General features: G+C 41.4%; 1 protein-coding gene across 1 annotated transcript in view; it reads left to right on the top strand.

Annotated features, from left to right (window-relative positions):
• The window catches only part of plxna1b (plexin A1b), a 188250-nt gene extending 182580 nt beyond the window's left edge, over positions 1-5670 (top strand). The window contains exons 29-32 of the mRNA XM_030728514.1: positions 1615-1784; positions 2116-2328; positions 2418-2568; positions 2878-5670. Of these exons, the coding sequence (XP_030584374.1) occupies positions 1615-1784; positions 2116-2328; positions 2418-2568; positions 2878-2973 (630 nt within the window). The 3' untranslated portion in view covers positions 2974-5670. The remainder of the gene's footprint in view (positions 1-1614; positions 1785-2115; positions 2329-2417; positions 2569-2877) is intronic.
• The last annotated feature ends 11143 nt before the right edge of the window (positions 5671-16813 follow it).

The following is a 16813-nucleotide window of genomic DNA, read 5'->3' as shown; positions in this document are numbered from 1 at the left end:
GGCCACTTAGCATTTGCTTTGTAGGAAATGTACACATTAGCTTATACACAAATATATACAGTTGCAAGGCATACACAGACATTTCTTTGGCCCCAAATTCATACATACATTAAAATAATAATAAAATTAAGATGATTTTAAAGAATCATTAGAGGACTAATTTTCCAGCGTTTCTAATCACCATCAAGAAACACCTACGGAAAAATAATTTATTTTTGTTTCATTTTTGCATTAATTGTTACAAACAGCACTTCAGCACAAGGGGAAAAAAACACTAAAGTCATTAAGAGAAAAGCTCTTATTCAAAATGCACCCATTTGGTTTCACATTTCCCCAAAAGTAAGAGTGATTCTCCTTTCTGAGTAATGGATTCAAATGATTAACTTGACAATATGATAAAATGCGGCCTTCAGCACAATTGTTTTAGTCTAGTTGAGTGCTGTTCAGGTCAGGGAAACCAGGGGCTGGATTAAAAACAAGGTTTTATTAGAGCCAAATTAGCATTTTTTATTAAACTTGCTTAATGTGAGAAATGGACAACTTAAATGTGTGAATTCTCAGAGACCATTCTGCCGCATCTTAAACACTCATAATGTGGCTCGCTGTTGGTTTCCACTCATATACCACAGAATATAAACATACCTCCATGCAGAAATTAACAAATGTGCAGTCAAAATGTCATTTAGCTCATACGGGAAAACCATGTCAGGTTCTTGCTCTCATTTGCGGGCGCCCTGATGCTTCCTCCCGCCACGTCTCACTCATTAGCTCCAGGATTTCATTGTTTGAGCTCCAGGTATGAAAGTGCAAGGTTAGCTGCATCAGTGCTGCCTTAACTGGGAAATGATTAACATGCAAGCCAGAGGAGGAGAATTGGGAGGTGTGTGTGTGTGTGTGTGTGTGTGTGTGTGGGGGGGGGGGGGGGGGGGGGGGGGGGTGGTGGTCTGGAACGCTGCAGTTTATTCTTATTTATTACAGCCCCCACAGCTGTGTGTGTTTAGGAAGCTGATTTGTTAAATGTGTGAACAAATACAAAACTGCAAATTCAACTTGTGGCTGCTCCAGCTAAGGTTTTGTAAAAAGTGGCCTGGATGCTTGAAAACGGAAACAAACGTGCCGAACGCTTGTGGGAAATATCAAATCATTTCGACTTCAGAGAACTTTGTTAGGATTCTGAATTCCCCGGAGTCGTGCGATGTGGTAGAACAGCAGCAGAACAGCCTTAGGCTGAACTCTCATTGGGCCCTATCCTAAATACTATAAAGAACACTAAGTGCTCAACATCATCAAAAACTCAGAAAGTTGAAGTGCTGACAGCAAAGCAGTCATCCCAAATACCTGCTGCTGACAGCCATCACCTACAGCCACAACAGCAAAGAAGAATGTGCAAGCAAAGGCAGTTGTGTAGCAGTGCTGTAACAGAACTGCTGAAACATTAATCTAAGTGTAACAGAGACTCTATATTTGCTAGTCCACCTTTAAAAACCCTATGTACACAAACAGACTTTTCCATATTTCTAAAATTTCATACCCAAACGATAATGTTTACGTAAAAGCCCCAAAGAACAGGGAAATGTCAAATAGTTCTAATCCAGCAGTGGTTCTTGTGTTCAGGGCACACTCCAGAAATTCGTGGATGACCTGTTTGAGACCATCTTCAGCACAGCGCACCGAGGCAGCGCTCTGCCTCTCGCCATCAAGTACATGTTTGACTTCTTGGACGAGCAGGCAGACAAACACTCCATATCAGACCCCGATGTAAGGCACACTTGGAAGAGCAACTGGTGAGTTTGCGTGTGTGTGCAAGCTGTGAAAGGGCATGGCTGGCAATATTAGATTGCTGGTTTGTGTTTTGTTGGCATTGGTGTTGCTCAGTAGGAACAATATTGGACAGTAAGCCAACAAATATGGAACACTTTTGCATTGATAGTGCAGCAGAATGCACCACGCTTGTATTTTTTTCCTTGCCAGTTTTAGTATCTAATCATTCACGACTGCTTGTTCAGTGAGTGTGCAGCTTGATGCATTGGGGTGATCTCTGCTCACTGCCCTCTAACTCTGCAGCTCCTCCTCTGCTTCCTCCACCTCATCCTTGTTTTTTCTCACCTCTTCCAGTCTTCCACTGAGGTTCTGGGTGAATGTGATCAAGAACCCCCAGTTTGTATTTGACATCCACAAGAACAGCATTACAGACGCCTGCTTGTCTGTGGTGGCTCAGACCTTCATGGATTCATGTTCAACATCGGAGCATAAACTAGGGAAGGACTCACCTTCGAACAAACTGCTTTATGCTAAAGACATCCCCAACTATAAAAACTGGGTAGAAAGGTATGTCATTATGCAGGATTAGATGTGAATGTTACATTTTTGTGTTTTCGTACAAATATTTCAAACCGCTTGCGTTTGTGTTTGTCCAGGTACTACTCTGACATCGCCAGGATGCCGGCTATCAGCGATCAGGACATGAGTGCCTACCTTGCAGAGCAGTCACGCCTACATGCTAACCAATTCAACAGCATGTCAGCCCTACATGAGATCTACTCCTACATCATCAAGTACAAGGACGAGGTGAGATTTAAGTCTTTTTTTCCTTGGCTTTTTTTGAACAAGGTATGGGCCATGTACAAACTGGGGGTGTTGGTTCTGTGATGATCCAGTAAAGACAAAAACAGGCTTACCTTAAACCTGAATGACATCAAGAGGTGACTGGATCGGGGTAACCGAACAAACAAAACCAAGCACTCTTGTGTGGACATTAAGGTTTGCATGCTTTAGGACCCAGCCGGGTGGGAGTCCATATATGTGTTTATGTAGGAAGAACGTTCATGTGCTTCGAAAGCAGGAACTATAAGACTTCAAACCTGTTTTTATTTCCAGATCTTGTCAGCTTTGGAGCGAGACGAGCAGGCGAGGAGACAGAGACTGAGGAGCAAACTGGAGCAGGTCATCGACACAATGGCCCTGACCAGCTGAGGACCATCCAGCACCTCCTGCTCCTCCTCACTCCTCCTCTCCATCTGTCTCTCTCCCAACGTTCCTCTCACTCAGACAACAAACAAAACTCCAACCCCCAAACAATACGACAGACGAACTGCAAAAGCACCGAAGCAGTATACTGCAAAACGGGGGGATTCGGCAGAGATGGGCGGGCCTGTGTACGCTTACATGTGTATGTGTGTGTTTGTCTGCAGCTCCATACAGTGTGTCTGTGTGAGAGGCTAGGACACGGGACGTTTTCACACACGCATACATGGAGAACATGTCAACTCGACAGCATTTGATTATTGTGGATGTCGGTGTTTGTGGTTTGCTTGATTTTGATTTCAGGAGTTTTGTTGTGATGACGCGATGGTTCAGGACAGAAACAAGCCTGGAAAGAACTCCAGATATGGCATCATTAGCAGAACGGACCAATCTGCGGTGAGCCAATGGAGAGAGGATCTCTCTAGGTCATGTGACTCCAGATGTCACAGTTAGGATTTTTTTTTCTTTTTTGTATAAATGTAATCAACTGCCCACTCTCTGATCTCTCGCCACTTGTATTACTGCTGAATTTGCACAATTTACAGAAACGTTACAAAGCAAGACTATATAGATATTATATATAAATACAGCTACGTTTTTAAAGAAAGATTAGGGAGAAAACATTCTTTCTTTGTTTTCTTTTTCTTTTCAATCCAACAAATACAATAAAAATAAAACAGTAAAACATGATTTGATATTACAAGTACAAAAAAAAAGTGGACAAAAAAAAAAAACAACGAAAAAGAAACAAAAAAGTCGTACTGTGCCATGTTTTCTTTGAATGTTGTTTAGTGCAAAGACATTTTGTTAGATGGAATGTGCTACCATATGATTTTAAATATGAACATGCCTAGTGACTGAAAAGAGGTTTTTGAGTAATGACCCATCATAGGATCCTTGTTGAAAGTGGCAAAGATGACACACAGAGTTGCCCATTTCCATATCTTCCAGTTGAGAGTTCATGGTGTCATAGTGATAACATGAAGTTGCTGTTGTTTCTTATTCAATCAGTGCAATCTGTTGGTTTCACAAAGCCAAATATATACTCGCAGGATGGTTGCTTTATCATGGCCACGTTGCTGTCTGGCTCCACAGATGTTTCTTTAATTCAAAGGTCAAGAAGTGACAGTTTAGTGGCTGAACAATGAAGTAGTTTCATTGCACTACCTTAAATATTCCCGTTCGCTCTGATAGCGCCCTGTCTAACCTTTAGGATTCCACAGTCATGCCTTTGTGTTAGCCATCCCTCGAAGGGTCGTTTTTTTCCGACAGTTCTGCGGGAGCAGCGTCTTTATGATTGCAGACTCCGCTCGTTCAGGAGCCACAGTGAGGTCAGGTAGAACGTAACCGAGCCTCTCAGTGGAGAGACAAAGTCAGAAAAGCTGTTTCCAGCCTCGAGCCACTTTAACATTTTTTTCAGTTCCTACAATAGAGAGGCAATGAAAGATTCATTTTTTATTTTTTTTACCTCCACCTCGAGAACCTATATGTTTAAGACGGGTTTTAGCTTTCTATCCATGAGGAGGGTATAGAAGCATACAGAGGTGAGACACTTTGGTTCATTAGCTACATAAGGCTGGGTAATCCTCCCCTCGGCCTGCAGCTCCTGTTTCCAAACTAGCCTACTGCCATGTGTGGCTTAAGCTTTTTATATTACCGCTCTCTTAAGAGGATTTCTTTGTTTCTCTGTTTTGAAGTCTCGAAGTCATGGTTTTTGAATTTATGGTGAGAAATAAGGGGTTTATTTCCGCTTGCCGAAAACCAAACTGTGCTCTGTATATTGTTTTATTTTATTTTATTTTATTTTTTTTGTTGAAGTTTCATTTGTAAATTGTATACTTTTTCATGATGAACAAAAGCTTTTTGCCATTTTTTTTTTGTAAAGAGGTGTTTTTTGTTTGTTTGTCGTTTTTAATTTGATTTGTAAATTGTACATTTTATGGTACGCAGAAGACAAAAGTCTCTTCAGTTTGCCTGATGTCGAAGTACTTGACCGAACTCAAGGTTTATTTTCCTGATCTCAAGGATCGAAATGAAATTTTTGAATCAGATGAGCATCTGTGTTGTCGTGATGGAAATGTGACTTGCTGCTTTAACTCTTGTACCTTGTTTTTCTATCAAACATTAGGGCTGTCATTTTATGCTGATCATAAATGCTGTCCAACCCTCCTTTTTGTTTACTATACATGTCTGAGACGCAACATGACTTCTACAGCTGTATCCTTATGAGCCCGCTTCATCCCAATACTTGCTGAGACTTGATGGCTCACTACAAACCTGCCAGTCTTAAGGGACCACACTGGCCACGCTGGGATAGAAATTTCTCCCTTTCATGTCATCATGTTGGTTACACACATTATATTATTTCTAATAGAAATTTAAACCTTCACCAAAATGTGTTTAGTCCACTATGAAAAAAAAAAAAAAAAAAGTAATCATGTTTTTTTTTCCTCTGACTTCTTGCTGAATTCATACATTTTGGTGCTCTTTCTGTATAGATCACATGGCACAGAAATGGTTGACTGCTGAGACTCTGTGGTGCTGTTAACAGCAGTCCTTTGAATGGTCTGTGTGAGTCCAGTAGGGACACATTCACTCAGTCCCTGCAAAAATCATCACACAGACAAAAAAAAAAAAACAAAACAACTGAGGCTGTGGCGTCCAGCTGGTGATCCGTCGGGCTTTTTAAAGACACTCAGACATTCTCAATCCATTCTCAGGTTCATGCTCCATTTGTGTCGTATTCCAGTCGTAGCTCTGTTGATTAAATGACTGCTGGGGGAGTTGTGCTTGTTTATCATTTGCATGGCTACTTGCCTTTTAAATTGACCTTCTTTGCAAGTCCGTGTGTGTTTTTTAGAGAAACTTCCCAGCTGCCCTTCTCAACTGTTCATTTTTTTTTTCACTGTTTACTACGACAGTTGACTTGTATTTAATGTTACTGAGGCGGTCTAAGAGTGTAGGCTGTAGTTTGAATTCCTGGGTTTGCTGCTGTTTGACCCTTCAGAGTGAGTAGACTCAGCTCATAGTCATGTTTAATTCTCAGCTCTCAGCGTCATCACATTTTTGCCTTTACAAACCGTTGCTGAATCTAATGAAGTCCTGGCATCATTCTGTTTTGTTTTTCCTGCTTTCATTTGATTCTTGACAATTCATATTTTTTTTTAATGGAAGTTACATAGGACCCATGGAAACACAAAGCAAAGGAATTTCAGATAGAGTGGCTAAAGAATTTTAATACTACAATAACTGATACATTTTTAGAGTTTCAGACTTGAAGCGACTGTCACAAGTTTGCAGGTTAACATTCATTGTGTAAATATTCTGTTATTTCCTATTTTGCAGATTTACTACTTGTAAATAAACACGCATCAAGGAGAGATTAAACATTTTTTGCTAAATAATTTGTGGCTTGGATTTTTTTTTTTTGTGACTTCAACCGTGTTTGCAAACAGTTATCAAGCAGCTTTGTTAATACGTGGCTTTGCATTAATCACTGACACATTCTGCTGTACACATAATATTGAATCCCCAAAATCCACTATTCAAATGTTTACATTTATGTCTATGTCTCCCCCCCCAAACTGATCCATATTTGTTTGTTTGGATGATCGAGTCACCCACACACAACTTTAAAGACATTTATGCCAAGCAAATGGGAACTGCTTGCTTTACACTGACTGCAAGTACCTGGCCACACCAGAAAGTAACTACTACCACCACTACACTGTGGAGCCAATCTAGTCACAGCACAAAGTGGCACAGTAAAATTCACCAGGAAATCTTTAAAAATTGTGTTGTCCTGTAAACTCCTGGACATAGGGACCACGCACAAACCTCATCATAACTACTTGAGTTGGCTGCTGGAGCGCAGCTACATGTCATTTTGGGCCTTGGAGTCCTCTGTTTCTTTAATGGCCATCAGCGTCAACACAGATTATTTTGTGGGTCACTAAAATTGATGTTGATGCTGAATATTTTCATGCCTTCAGGAGAATCCATTTATTCCAGTAATTTAAGTGAAATACAAGTTTGTGGGAATAATGTGTTGAAGCAGGGAAAAAACAAAATAAAATAAAAGCATTGTTGTCAAGTTAAAAAAAAAAAAAGTCAAAGTTTAGGTTTGGATGGGTATGCTCATTTATTCAATTTCCCAAGTTCAAAATGCAAAGCTCCTACGTGGTTTGAAAATTGTTATACCTAGGGTAGCACCAGTGTAGGCATTTTTCTATTGATGCTCAGCCCTCATATTAATTCCAGCTTCTTAATAGGCTGTGTCATTTACTATCAAAGAATTGAGGATCAAAATGTTCACATTAAAGAGGAACCTTCTTGTCTGGCTCCAGCACGATAACTTCCCTCCTCCGTCTCCCTGCCTTTCATAACATGACCGGCATCATTAATCATTCTTACGGGACTGTACTTGAGTTGCTGCTGAGGGGGTTATTCTCTGGAGGTGCTAATACTAACACATTTACCTCCTAACCATACATCATGCTTGCATTGCCCTCAGCTTACATGGCCACTTGCATGGAAGAGTGGCTTTTGAGGGTATAACAACAGCAGATCATCAGACAGAGCAGCCAGACCAGTAATTTTCATGGCATGTATATTGTAGCTGAATAAAAAGGTGTGCTGCAACAGAAAAAAGACACCAGGAAGAATGCACCAAAACTACCATGTCCCCCCCCCCCCCCTTTTTTTTTTTCTTTCTATGGCCTGCCCTGACCCGTCAGCACTTCCCTCTCTCCCCCCAGCGGATTCAATGAGCCCAGATAGACAAAAAATGTTATCGTTTGCACCATGTGTAACCAGCCGGGCTAATTCAATTAAAATTCCATCCGAGGAAGAACGCTGAAATTGCGTAATGGTCGTGGGAGCACTGAATCTCGTAATGATCCTGTCAAGAGGCAAATGATCTTGCCGCGCGAACATTATGATAAATTCCTTGCAAAGCACAAGATGCTCGTTTCTTCACCCACCCACCCCGCCACCACCTCTCTTCTTGCATGCAAAATTCTGTTGCCATAGTTAATAAAGCCATGATCTATATTTGCCCCCCTCCCCTTTTTATAATCTCTTTTAGTTACAAGTGAAGGAAGCCTCTCTGTGTTTTATCACACGCTGAACCCGGTGAAATTGAAATTCTATTTTAGCTGAGGAGTCTTTTGGTATCTGTCAGTGTGTGTTGCATCAAGTGCATGGTGGAACCGGGGCGCCATGAGTGGCAGTGGTATCTATAGGGCCACCTAAATCCGGTGAGTGGTTCAGTTGCTCCTGGCGAGGCAAAGGTGACAGCTGGAACTGGTTGGGGACACTGTGAGATGGATTACTGTCAACGTTCTTAACTTAGGGTGCCCAAAAAAAAAAGGCTGTGTGTGTGTGTGTGTGTGTGTGTGTGTGTGTGTGTGTGTGTGTGTGTGTGTGTGTGTGTGTGTGTGTGCAGACACACAGTAAAGAAGAGGAGTGGGTGTTAAGTACAGGAGCTGCCAGCCTTCAGCCCACCACAGATGTATACAGTCACACCATGCAAAGCTCCCCAAGGCAAGTGCAAGTCTGCAGCATAGTGAGTACTAAGTAATGTGTTAGGTTAGCTGCTAATGTCTTGGCTGTGACATGAATCCAAAAGCTCACTGAAAGTCAGCGATGAATCAGAAGAATATATGCAGGGAGTCTTTTGCAGCTCCCCCAGCTTTACAGAGCTTTAAAAGGGTCTTCAGGCCTGCAGCACCAATGTTTCTTTACTGTCCTTTCTAGGTACAACTGACAAAATCTGCACAATGCCCAACAACAGACGGGAAGTGAGCATGCGCACATAGATGGGCATCTAGCCATGGGATGAGATGATAGTGGAGATGGGTGCTGGGTTTGCATGTTCTCCCTGTGTCCAAAGACATGCAGTTAGTGGGGTTAGGTTGCCTCTTGCCCTGTGACAGCTAGGATAGGCTCCAGCCTTCCCCGAGTGGAAGGATGGCTTTACAGTATGATATCCACATTCCAGATGATCACTGACAGTCACTGGTGTCTTTAATGACCATAAGGTGAGTGTGCCCAACACCAATGCACTGTAATAACTGTAACAGTGAAGTGAAAAGTGAAGCTATGACATGCTCTCAGCTCTGTTGAATATGTGTGTGTGTGCATACAGTACATATTGCACATTTTGTGTGTACAATTAATTTTTAAATTTTTTGTAGTATATATATTTCTGCACTGTGGAGAATGATCACTACATAAGGAGGAACAATTACAGAAATCCATATGGCAGGTTAAACCCTGCATTATGATAAATCTCAGCCTGTCTTTTATTATTTTGTTTTGCATGCAAAATTAGGAGCCAAACATTACAATCAATCACTTTAATCGTGATTCATAATTGTTTATTTCTATAAAAAGTGCAAACAGTTATAATAAGTTCATTTCACGCCTGATTAATACTTGTCCTCCAGGTTTGTGATGGAAAAATGAAAAAGCAAACAATGATTTAGCTGTTTGCTGCTGTATTTTAGGTCTTTTCAGCTTTGAATATAGAGTGTGTTTGGAAAGTTATCAGAGCTCACTCACTGGTGCGTCACACTCATCTGAATGTGGATCATTTATTTGTTTTGTTTTCTTGTTAATCTGCACATTCCACAGTGACAAAGTTAAATCATGTTTCACCCAGACTTTACTCCCATCCTGAGATATGAGCAATTTAGGCATTAACTCTAGAATCTGCAACATCACGGCAAAGATTTCTTGACAAAGTTAAGTCGTTAATTTTCGTCTATCTTCTTTCTAATTATTAAGATTTGACAAGCAAGTATTTAGTTTTATTCGTTGATTTATTAGATGATTTCATTACAGATTATAACAGTCACATATAAATGATTTTATTTTGCTTTGGTGCAATTCTCACAACAGCAAAGTCAGTCTCACTACTCTTAATGCAGTTCTCAGATCAGTAACGCATTCCTACGCCCACATCAGCCTTTCTCACTGTTTGTGTACACACTGCTATTGTGTGTGCGCATACTTTACTACTAAAGACATTTGTTATTGTGTTGACTCACTTCTCATCTGAATCTCACAACTCATCGAAACAGTTTGTACTTTTTTCAGTCAGAACTCTAGATTCCTTACTTTCCTTTATACTGTCCAGTACTGCACTGCATTAGTGTTTTCAACCAAATTACTTCAAACCTTTTTTTTGTAGTCAGCGGTGGCGGTGAAGCTGCCCTTCAGCTGAAAGCAAATATAAACACGTTCTTTAGTTTAGTTGAAACAAATAGAAATAGATTTGTGGCACAGGTGCATGTCATGGCACAAGCATATACTATACTTGTGCACTCATCAACCATTTTATTAGGTACACCTTGCTAGTACAAGGTTGGACCCCCTTTGGCCTTCAGAACTGCCTTTGAAACATGCTTGAAACATTCCTCAGATTTTGCTCCATATTGACTTGGTAACATCACACAGTTGCTGCAGATTTGTCAGCTGTTCATCCAAATTTCCTCTTCAACCACATCCCAAAGGTGCCCTACTGGACTGAGATCTGGTGAATGTGGAGGTCATTGGAGTACAGCGTTCTTCCAATCTTCTGTTGTCCAATTTTGGTGAGTCAGTGTGAAATGTAGCCTCAGTTTCCTGTTCTTAGCTGATAGGAGTGCTACCCAGTGTGGTCTTCTGTTACTGTAGCCCTTCTGCTTTAAGGTCAGATGTGTTGTGCTTTCAAAGATGCTCTTCTGAATACCTTGTTTGTAACATGTGACTGATTGAGTTACTGCCCGTTATCTTCTGACCTCTGACATCAACAAGGTATTTTCTCTCAGAGAATTTTCGTCTTTTTCCAGCCATTCTCTCTAAACCCCTAGAGATAGTTGTGTGGGAAAATCTTAGTAGATCATCAGTTTCTGAAACACTCAAACAACAACCACGCCACTTTCACTCACTCACCTTCCTTCCTGATGCTCAGTGTAAACTTCAGCAGGCTATCTTCAGCATGTCTACATACCTAAATGCTGTGAATTGCTGACCTGTGATTGGCTGATTAGCGACAGTACAACGCAAAAAATGCACTGTGGTGTATAAGCAAACCAGTTTTAATGAAGAGAAGGCAGGTACTGATTCTACACATTTTCTTTTAAATTAAAATATATATGTGGAAGATGTGCTATTAATTGGATGAAGCCAGAAACTACTGGGTTACTGCAATCAACAAGAACAAAGCACAGCGGCAGTCACAGGTACCATTTTCCAATGTCTCCGGTTGCAGCCACTGCATCATTAGTTGATTGTTGCAAAACAGGCCACCAGTCTCTTCTATACTGCACATTGCCTAATATATTATCTGCATTAAAACTTAAAAGAAGGGAAAAAGCTTTTCACAGATTGATTAAATGTCATAAATGTCCTCAAGGGAACTTTTTCAAGCCAACAGGGGCATTTTGGGAGAAGTTTTCACTTCATGCAAGATCATTGGCTGATGTTCCTCTGTTCCAACTGGCTTGTTATTTTCTCCACAGGTAGAAACCATCATGCACCCAGTCTCCCCATCAGGGCCAGAGAAAATCCATTCCCTGCTCCACTGACCTAAAGCTTCCTGATGCCTGATTAACACACATGGGATAACAATCTATATAGAGCATTGGAGAGCTTTTAAAGAGGTCGACTATGGTATCTTCTGGACCTAATTTCCTGAACACAGTCCAGCCACTCAGTGTGAACAATGATTAAATAGATCACTTAAATTGGTTGATGTATTTTTCCCATTTTCCTTCAAATCAAAATGCTCAGAATCAATGAGCTGAAGCTGACTTTCAGCTATCACCTTGTTCACCTTTGAGCTTCCTTTCATCCCAAACACACACACACACACACTATAACATAATTCCCTTAGGAGACCCTAACCCTGCTGTGAACGGGAGGAGGTGGTCTGTCTGACTTAACTGTCTTCTCCGCCAGGTGATGGGGGTCGTTCCTCCAAGGATCCAGAGGAGTATGTCCGATTAGCTCATCCACCCTTCACGCCTCCGCACAAGGATGGCGAGTCTGTCTCTATGCACACTGTACGTGCGCGCAAAAATGCTTCCACATGCATACATTTTATTATCAGCTCCATGTGTACATACATGAATGGTTTGCGTGCAGTCTGGAGGTCAGTGCGGTCATCTGCAGATTTCCCACGCAAGACATCAGCTGATGGAGTGCACCAGATTGATAAAATACTCTGGAACAGCTGCAGTCCAGTGCTTTCTCTTTTTGTTTTTTTTTTCTTCTTTTTGTCGCTCATACACATTCACATGAAACCATACACACAATACAGCCCCTTTTGATCTTCAAATGGATGTCTTTGGCTGGATTTTTTTCCCCCTCTGTCTTGGAGCTTCAGTGAAACTTGAAAGGCACTGCTTTTCCTTGGAGAGAAAAATGAATCTCTTTAGGTCTATTGTGGCATTAAGCTTTGAGGGGGCACAACAAAGAAGTCAAATAGATATATATATATATACATTTTTTAGTTGCTTATTTTTCTCCATTTATTTGAATGGCTCTTGAAACAGCAGTTCCACAGACAATAAGTAGAATAATTGTATCTGTTTTTTTCCCTGCTCAGTAATTAGTTGTGATGTGTCAGTCTAAAAAGATAAAACTGCACTGCGCATTCTTTAAAGATAACAAAATGAAACAGATGCAATGGAAAAACTATGTTTACATTTGTTTCTAATTCACATATGCGCTCAAATGAATAAATTCAGTATAAATTCTCTTCTAATGAATATAATTAACTTCACAATAAATTATTAATTAGACATATCAGAGGGTCCCAGATGCTCCTTTAAGCCTTCAAAGGTTCAGCCTAATGCTTTGCCCTTTAACCCGCACAGTCAGCCTGCCCCTCGGCCTTACAAGTGTGATCATCAGAGTGGCTCCTAACATGTTCCTTTCACTCCACCTCCACACAGCCAGCAGCCTCTCGTGCATTCACCGCCGCGACTTTGATATCAGAGGGACGCGGTGTGTATTAACGACCCAACGCTCATGAATTAATTAATCACTTCTTTGGAACGTCTCAAACACGGCAGCTTGTGATCAAGTGCATTGTGGGATTGAGATAAGGCATGGACATTGCCTGGCAATGGAACTAACACAGAGAGCCTTAATTAGTTCAATTAATTAAGCACAGAGGTGGGGGTGGGAGGAAGGTGTGTGCATACCAGAGCTGACAGCTACCTGGAGATCAAAGTTCAACTGCTGGTGTACAGATCTTCACTAGGGTGCAGCAGGGAAGATAAGAGAAATGGTTAATTAATGGTTGTTGGTGAAGAAACCGGCGCTCAGGGGAGCTATGCTACACCAGCTAACACCTCACAGCATTCCCTCCTGCTGACAGCCGATCATATTTCTTTTCTGACCTTTGAGTTTTATGTGCAGATGCCACGTGGGATGTTGTCATAAACTGGTAAACTTCAAACCGTATTGAGGCTCGCATTCAAAAACAATAGCTTTGGATATGTGGATGTAATGATTCACTGTGCTTCTTATATTTAAACTAAGCAATTCCCCTTCTGGCTCTAGCTTTATGTTCAATTTAAGGCTATGTTTAACCTGCAGATATTGCAGATATTAAATATTTGATTAGAGTGTTTAAAACTTATCGCTTACTTTTTCTGTCCCAAATGGATTTGAATATAATGCTACTTTATGTACATATTTTGCAACAAATCCAAATAATCACTTTTGAATTTCGATTCATGAACTACTTTAAAAGATGGAAGTTTCTCTCTCTCTCTTTTTTTTAATCTTTACCCCTATCCTTACTCCATATTCCTGCTTACTCCACACTACAAACTGCTTGAATTACTGCGTGATATGAAATTTCTGCTGCTTCTGCTCTTCTGCCTACCGTTCCCAGCTGCCAAATGTTCAGATATGCTTTTATGTACTGTAGCAGGGATATTACAGTGTGTATTCCCAAGTAGCTCATACATCAGCTTGTGCCGAGAGCACATAAAAATGACTCCGTTCAGTACCAAAGACCAGAAGATATCTTTCTGTGTCATTCATCTCTGGTACAATAGACATTTTTCACAGTAGACATTTCGACTTGACGCAGTAGTAAAAGCACAGGTGGAATTAATAACACTGGTTATTAATTCCACCTGTGGTTCCCTTTTATTAACTGTTCCAGTAAGCACTGACAAGTTGGAAAGTGAACCAGCATATGCAACAGCAGGAACTTCCCAACCTGTTTTCATTCAAGGGATGTCAACTATTGCAGATTTTTCAAAGCTGCTGGTGTCTGAGATTGGCACAGTGCGTCCTCTGGCATCAGTATTGTGACACACGAGAGGCTGTGCTGAGCCCTTCAAGCAAACAGTCCTGCTTTAAAGACCAACACCTTCTGCCAGAGGAAGTAGGAGGAGTGGCAGTATGTGAAATTGTGTTACTGTCATATACAATAACTGACAGTTCAAGGCAAAGTACAAGGCAATTTTTTATTATTATTCCATTTTCGTGAGCCTATGCAAATTGTAGCCTCAGTTTCCTGTTCTTAGCTGACAGGAGTGGTACCTGGCGTGGTCTCTGCTGCTGTAGCCCATCCGCTTCAAGGATCAACATGCTGCAGAGATGCTCTTCTGCAAAGTTACTTTTGCCTTCCATTCAGCTCAAAGCAGTCTGGCCTTTCTCCTTTGCCACCTGCTATCAACAAGGCATTTTAAACCATTGTAAACCCTAGAGATGGTTGTGTGGGATGAGTTCCTGAAATGCTCAGCCCAGTCTGTCTGACACCAACAACGATGCCATGTTCAAAGTCACTTAAGTCACCTTTGTTTCCCATTCTGATGTTTGGCTTGAACTTCAGCAGGTTGTCTCAAATATGTCTACATGCAGTTTGTGACTCAGTGTTTATCCATCCATCTTCTTCCGCTTATCCAATTCAGGGTCACGATGGGGCCGCACCACTGTGCCACCCAATTTAGTCCATTCTTTCCCTTGCTGTTTACGGTTGATTTCATTCCCTATTTTATTAGATTTAGGCACCAAAACTACTTGAGTAGGTTTGTTAAAAGATCATGGCTTGATCAACATAAATTTACACATTAAAAAGGATGACTCAGAGAGTTCAAATGTGAATACAGTAGTGTCCAAACATGTCCTGCAGTCAAGGGCTGCAAAAGCATTTTAATCTGAAATGTACTTTCACAGTTTGTCAGACCTTGTGTGATTTTTCTTTAAGTATTTATTTATTTTTTTTTAACAATAAAGACATATGTAGTAAAGTTTGAAAAGCCTAGAATCCAGTCGAGAACATTAATAGAAAAAAAAAAAAAAGATTGCAAAATAGAGAAAAAGTTTTCAGAGCACAGTTCACATACTGCAGGACTCCCAGTGCCTTTCTATTGGCCATGAATTTTTTATAGCCCCTGTTGCTTGTCGCTCCCTCGCTCTCGCTTTTGTCGACTGAGTTCAGCTCTTGTGGTGCCAGCGCTTTCAAAAAGCCAGCAGCCTCGACCTTATCTTCTCTTCTCTGAGTGAATGGCATTTGTATTGCAGGGGGAAGAACCGATGGAAGGGAGAGCGGATGGGTTAGAGCTGGGCAAGGTGGAAGCGACTGCTGCAGCACAGATGGATGAAGAGGTGCCTCCAATGTCAGGTAGTCATGGCAACCTAGCAGACAGGCATCACCGTAGGACTGTTGGGAGAGAGTTGAGAGTGATTATATCAACCGGTTTAACACATTTCACCTTCCTCTTCATGCAAAGGCAAAACATTTTGTTTTCTGGCGGAGGAGAAGTCAGTTTCACCACGTAGAAAAAAGCAAACCTAGAAACAAACAGCATATTTGTGATCATCTATGAAAGACACACGCTGTCTTTCAGTTTTATTCTGCACACCTGTAGCCGTGCACTGCCAAAAGCAAAATGAGATATTCCCATTAGTAAGGGTTGAGTGAGAACTAGGGACCCAAAGCAGGCAAGAGTTTAGAGCATGAGAGGATAGTAGGCATGGGGAAGAGGCAGCAGGTGTTTGTCTGATAATGACCAGGTGGAGGTTGCTGGGCTCTGTTTCCCTCCATCGCTCCACTGAATCCTGTGGGGGGACAGGAAGGGAAGACAGAAGGAGGGGAAAAAGGAAGGAGAGGTGGAAGGAGGTGAAAGGATCTGAGAGTCCAGGGAGTTGTTACCAAGATGAGGCCGTCATCCTATCAGCCACTTCCTCAATCTCTGCTGCCCCTTCCATCGTTTTCACCACCTGGGCTCTTGTCAGAGCTGGGCTCTTCAGCCAGATCGATGACTGGGCTGCTAGAGAACAAAGATGAGATCTGACCTGCAACATGGTGCCACATTGAGCCATTTTCATCAGCAGAATTAGCGATAATTTTCTTCCTCAATATGATGCCATTATTATATTATCTCTCTATCAGATCCTTGCTATGCTTCTTAGCTCCACACCTTTCACGCAGCAGGAAAAGTGCAGGTGTAACTAACAACATTAAGGACAGCTCCATTTCAATATGTCAGCACATGGCAGCGGGACACCACGCACAGTGTCAGCGTTGTGCTGCGTTTGAAATTTCCACCATGATATTTTACATTTAAAAGCCACCCTTAGCTATCTTGTTTCTCATCACAAAAAAAAAAAGCAAAGCAGCTGAAATTCATTTGCTCGGACGTCTGAAATGAGTTTTGAGTGGATTTGTAAGCGTTTCAAGTTTTGGCACACTGTCGTCTCACTTCACATCATGCAGCTCCAAACAAACAGACAGGTTGTTTCCCATCAATGACTACATCTGCTACAGAGATGC

This window comes from Archocentrus centrarchus, chromosome 5 (genome assembly GCF_007364275.1).
Source record: "Archocentrus centrarchus isolate MPI-CPG fArcCen1 chromosome 5, fArcCen1, whole genome shotgun sequence".
NCBI classification, from domain to species: Eukaryota; Metazoa; Chordata; class Actinopteri; order Cichliformes; family Cichlidae; genus Archocentrus; species Archocentrus centrarchus.
The sequence above is the reverse complement of the archived record's forward strand: the minus strand, read 5'-3'. Positions and strand labels throughout refer to the sequence as shown.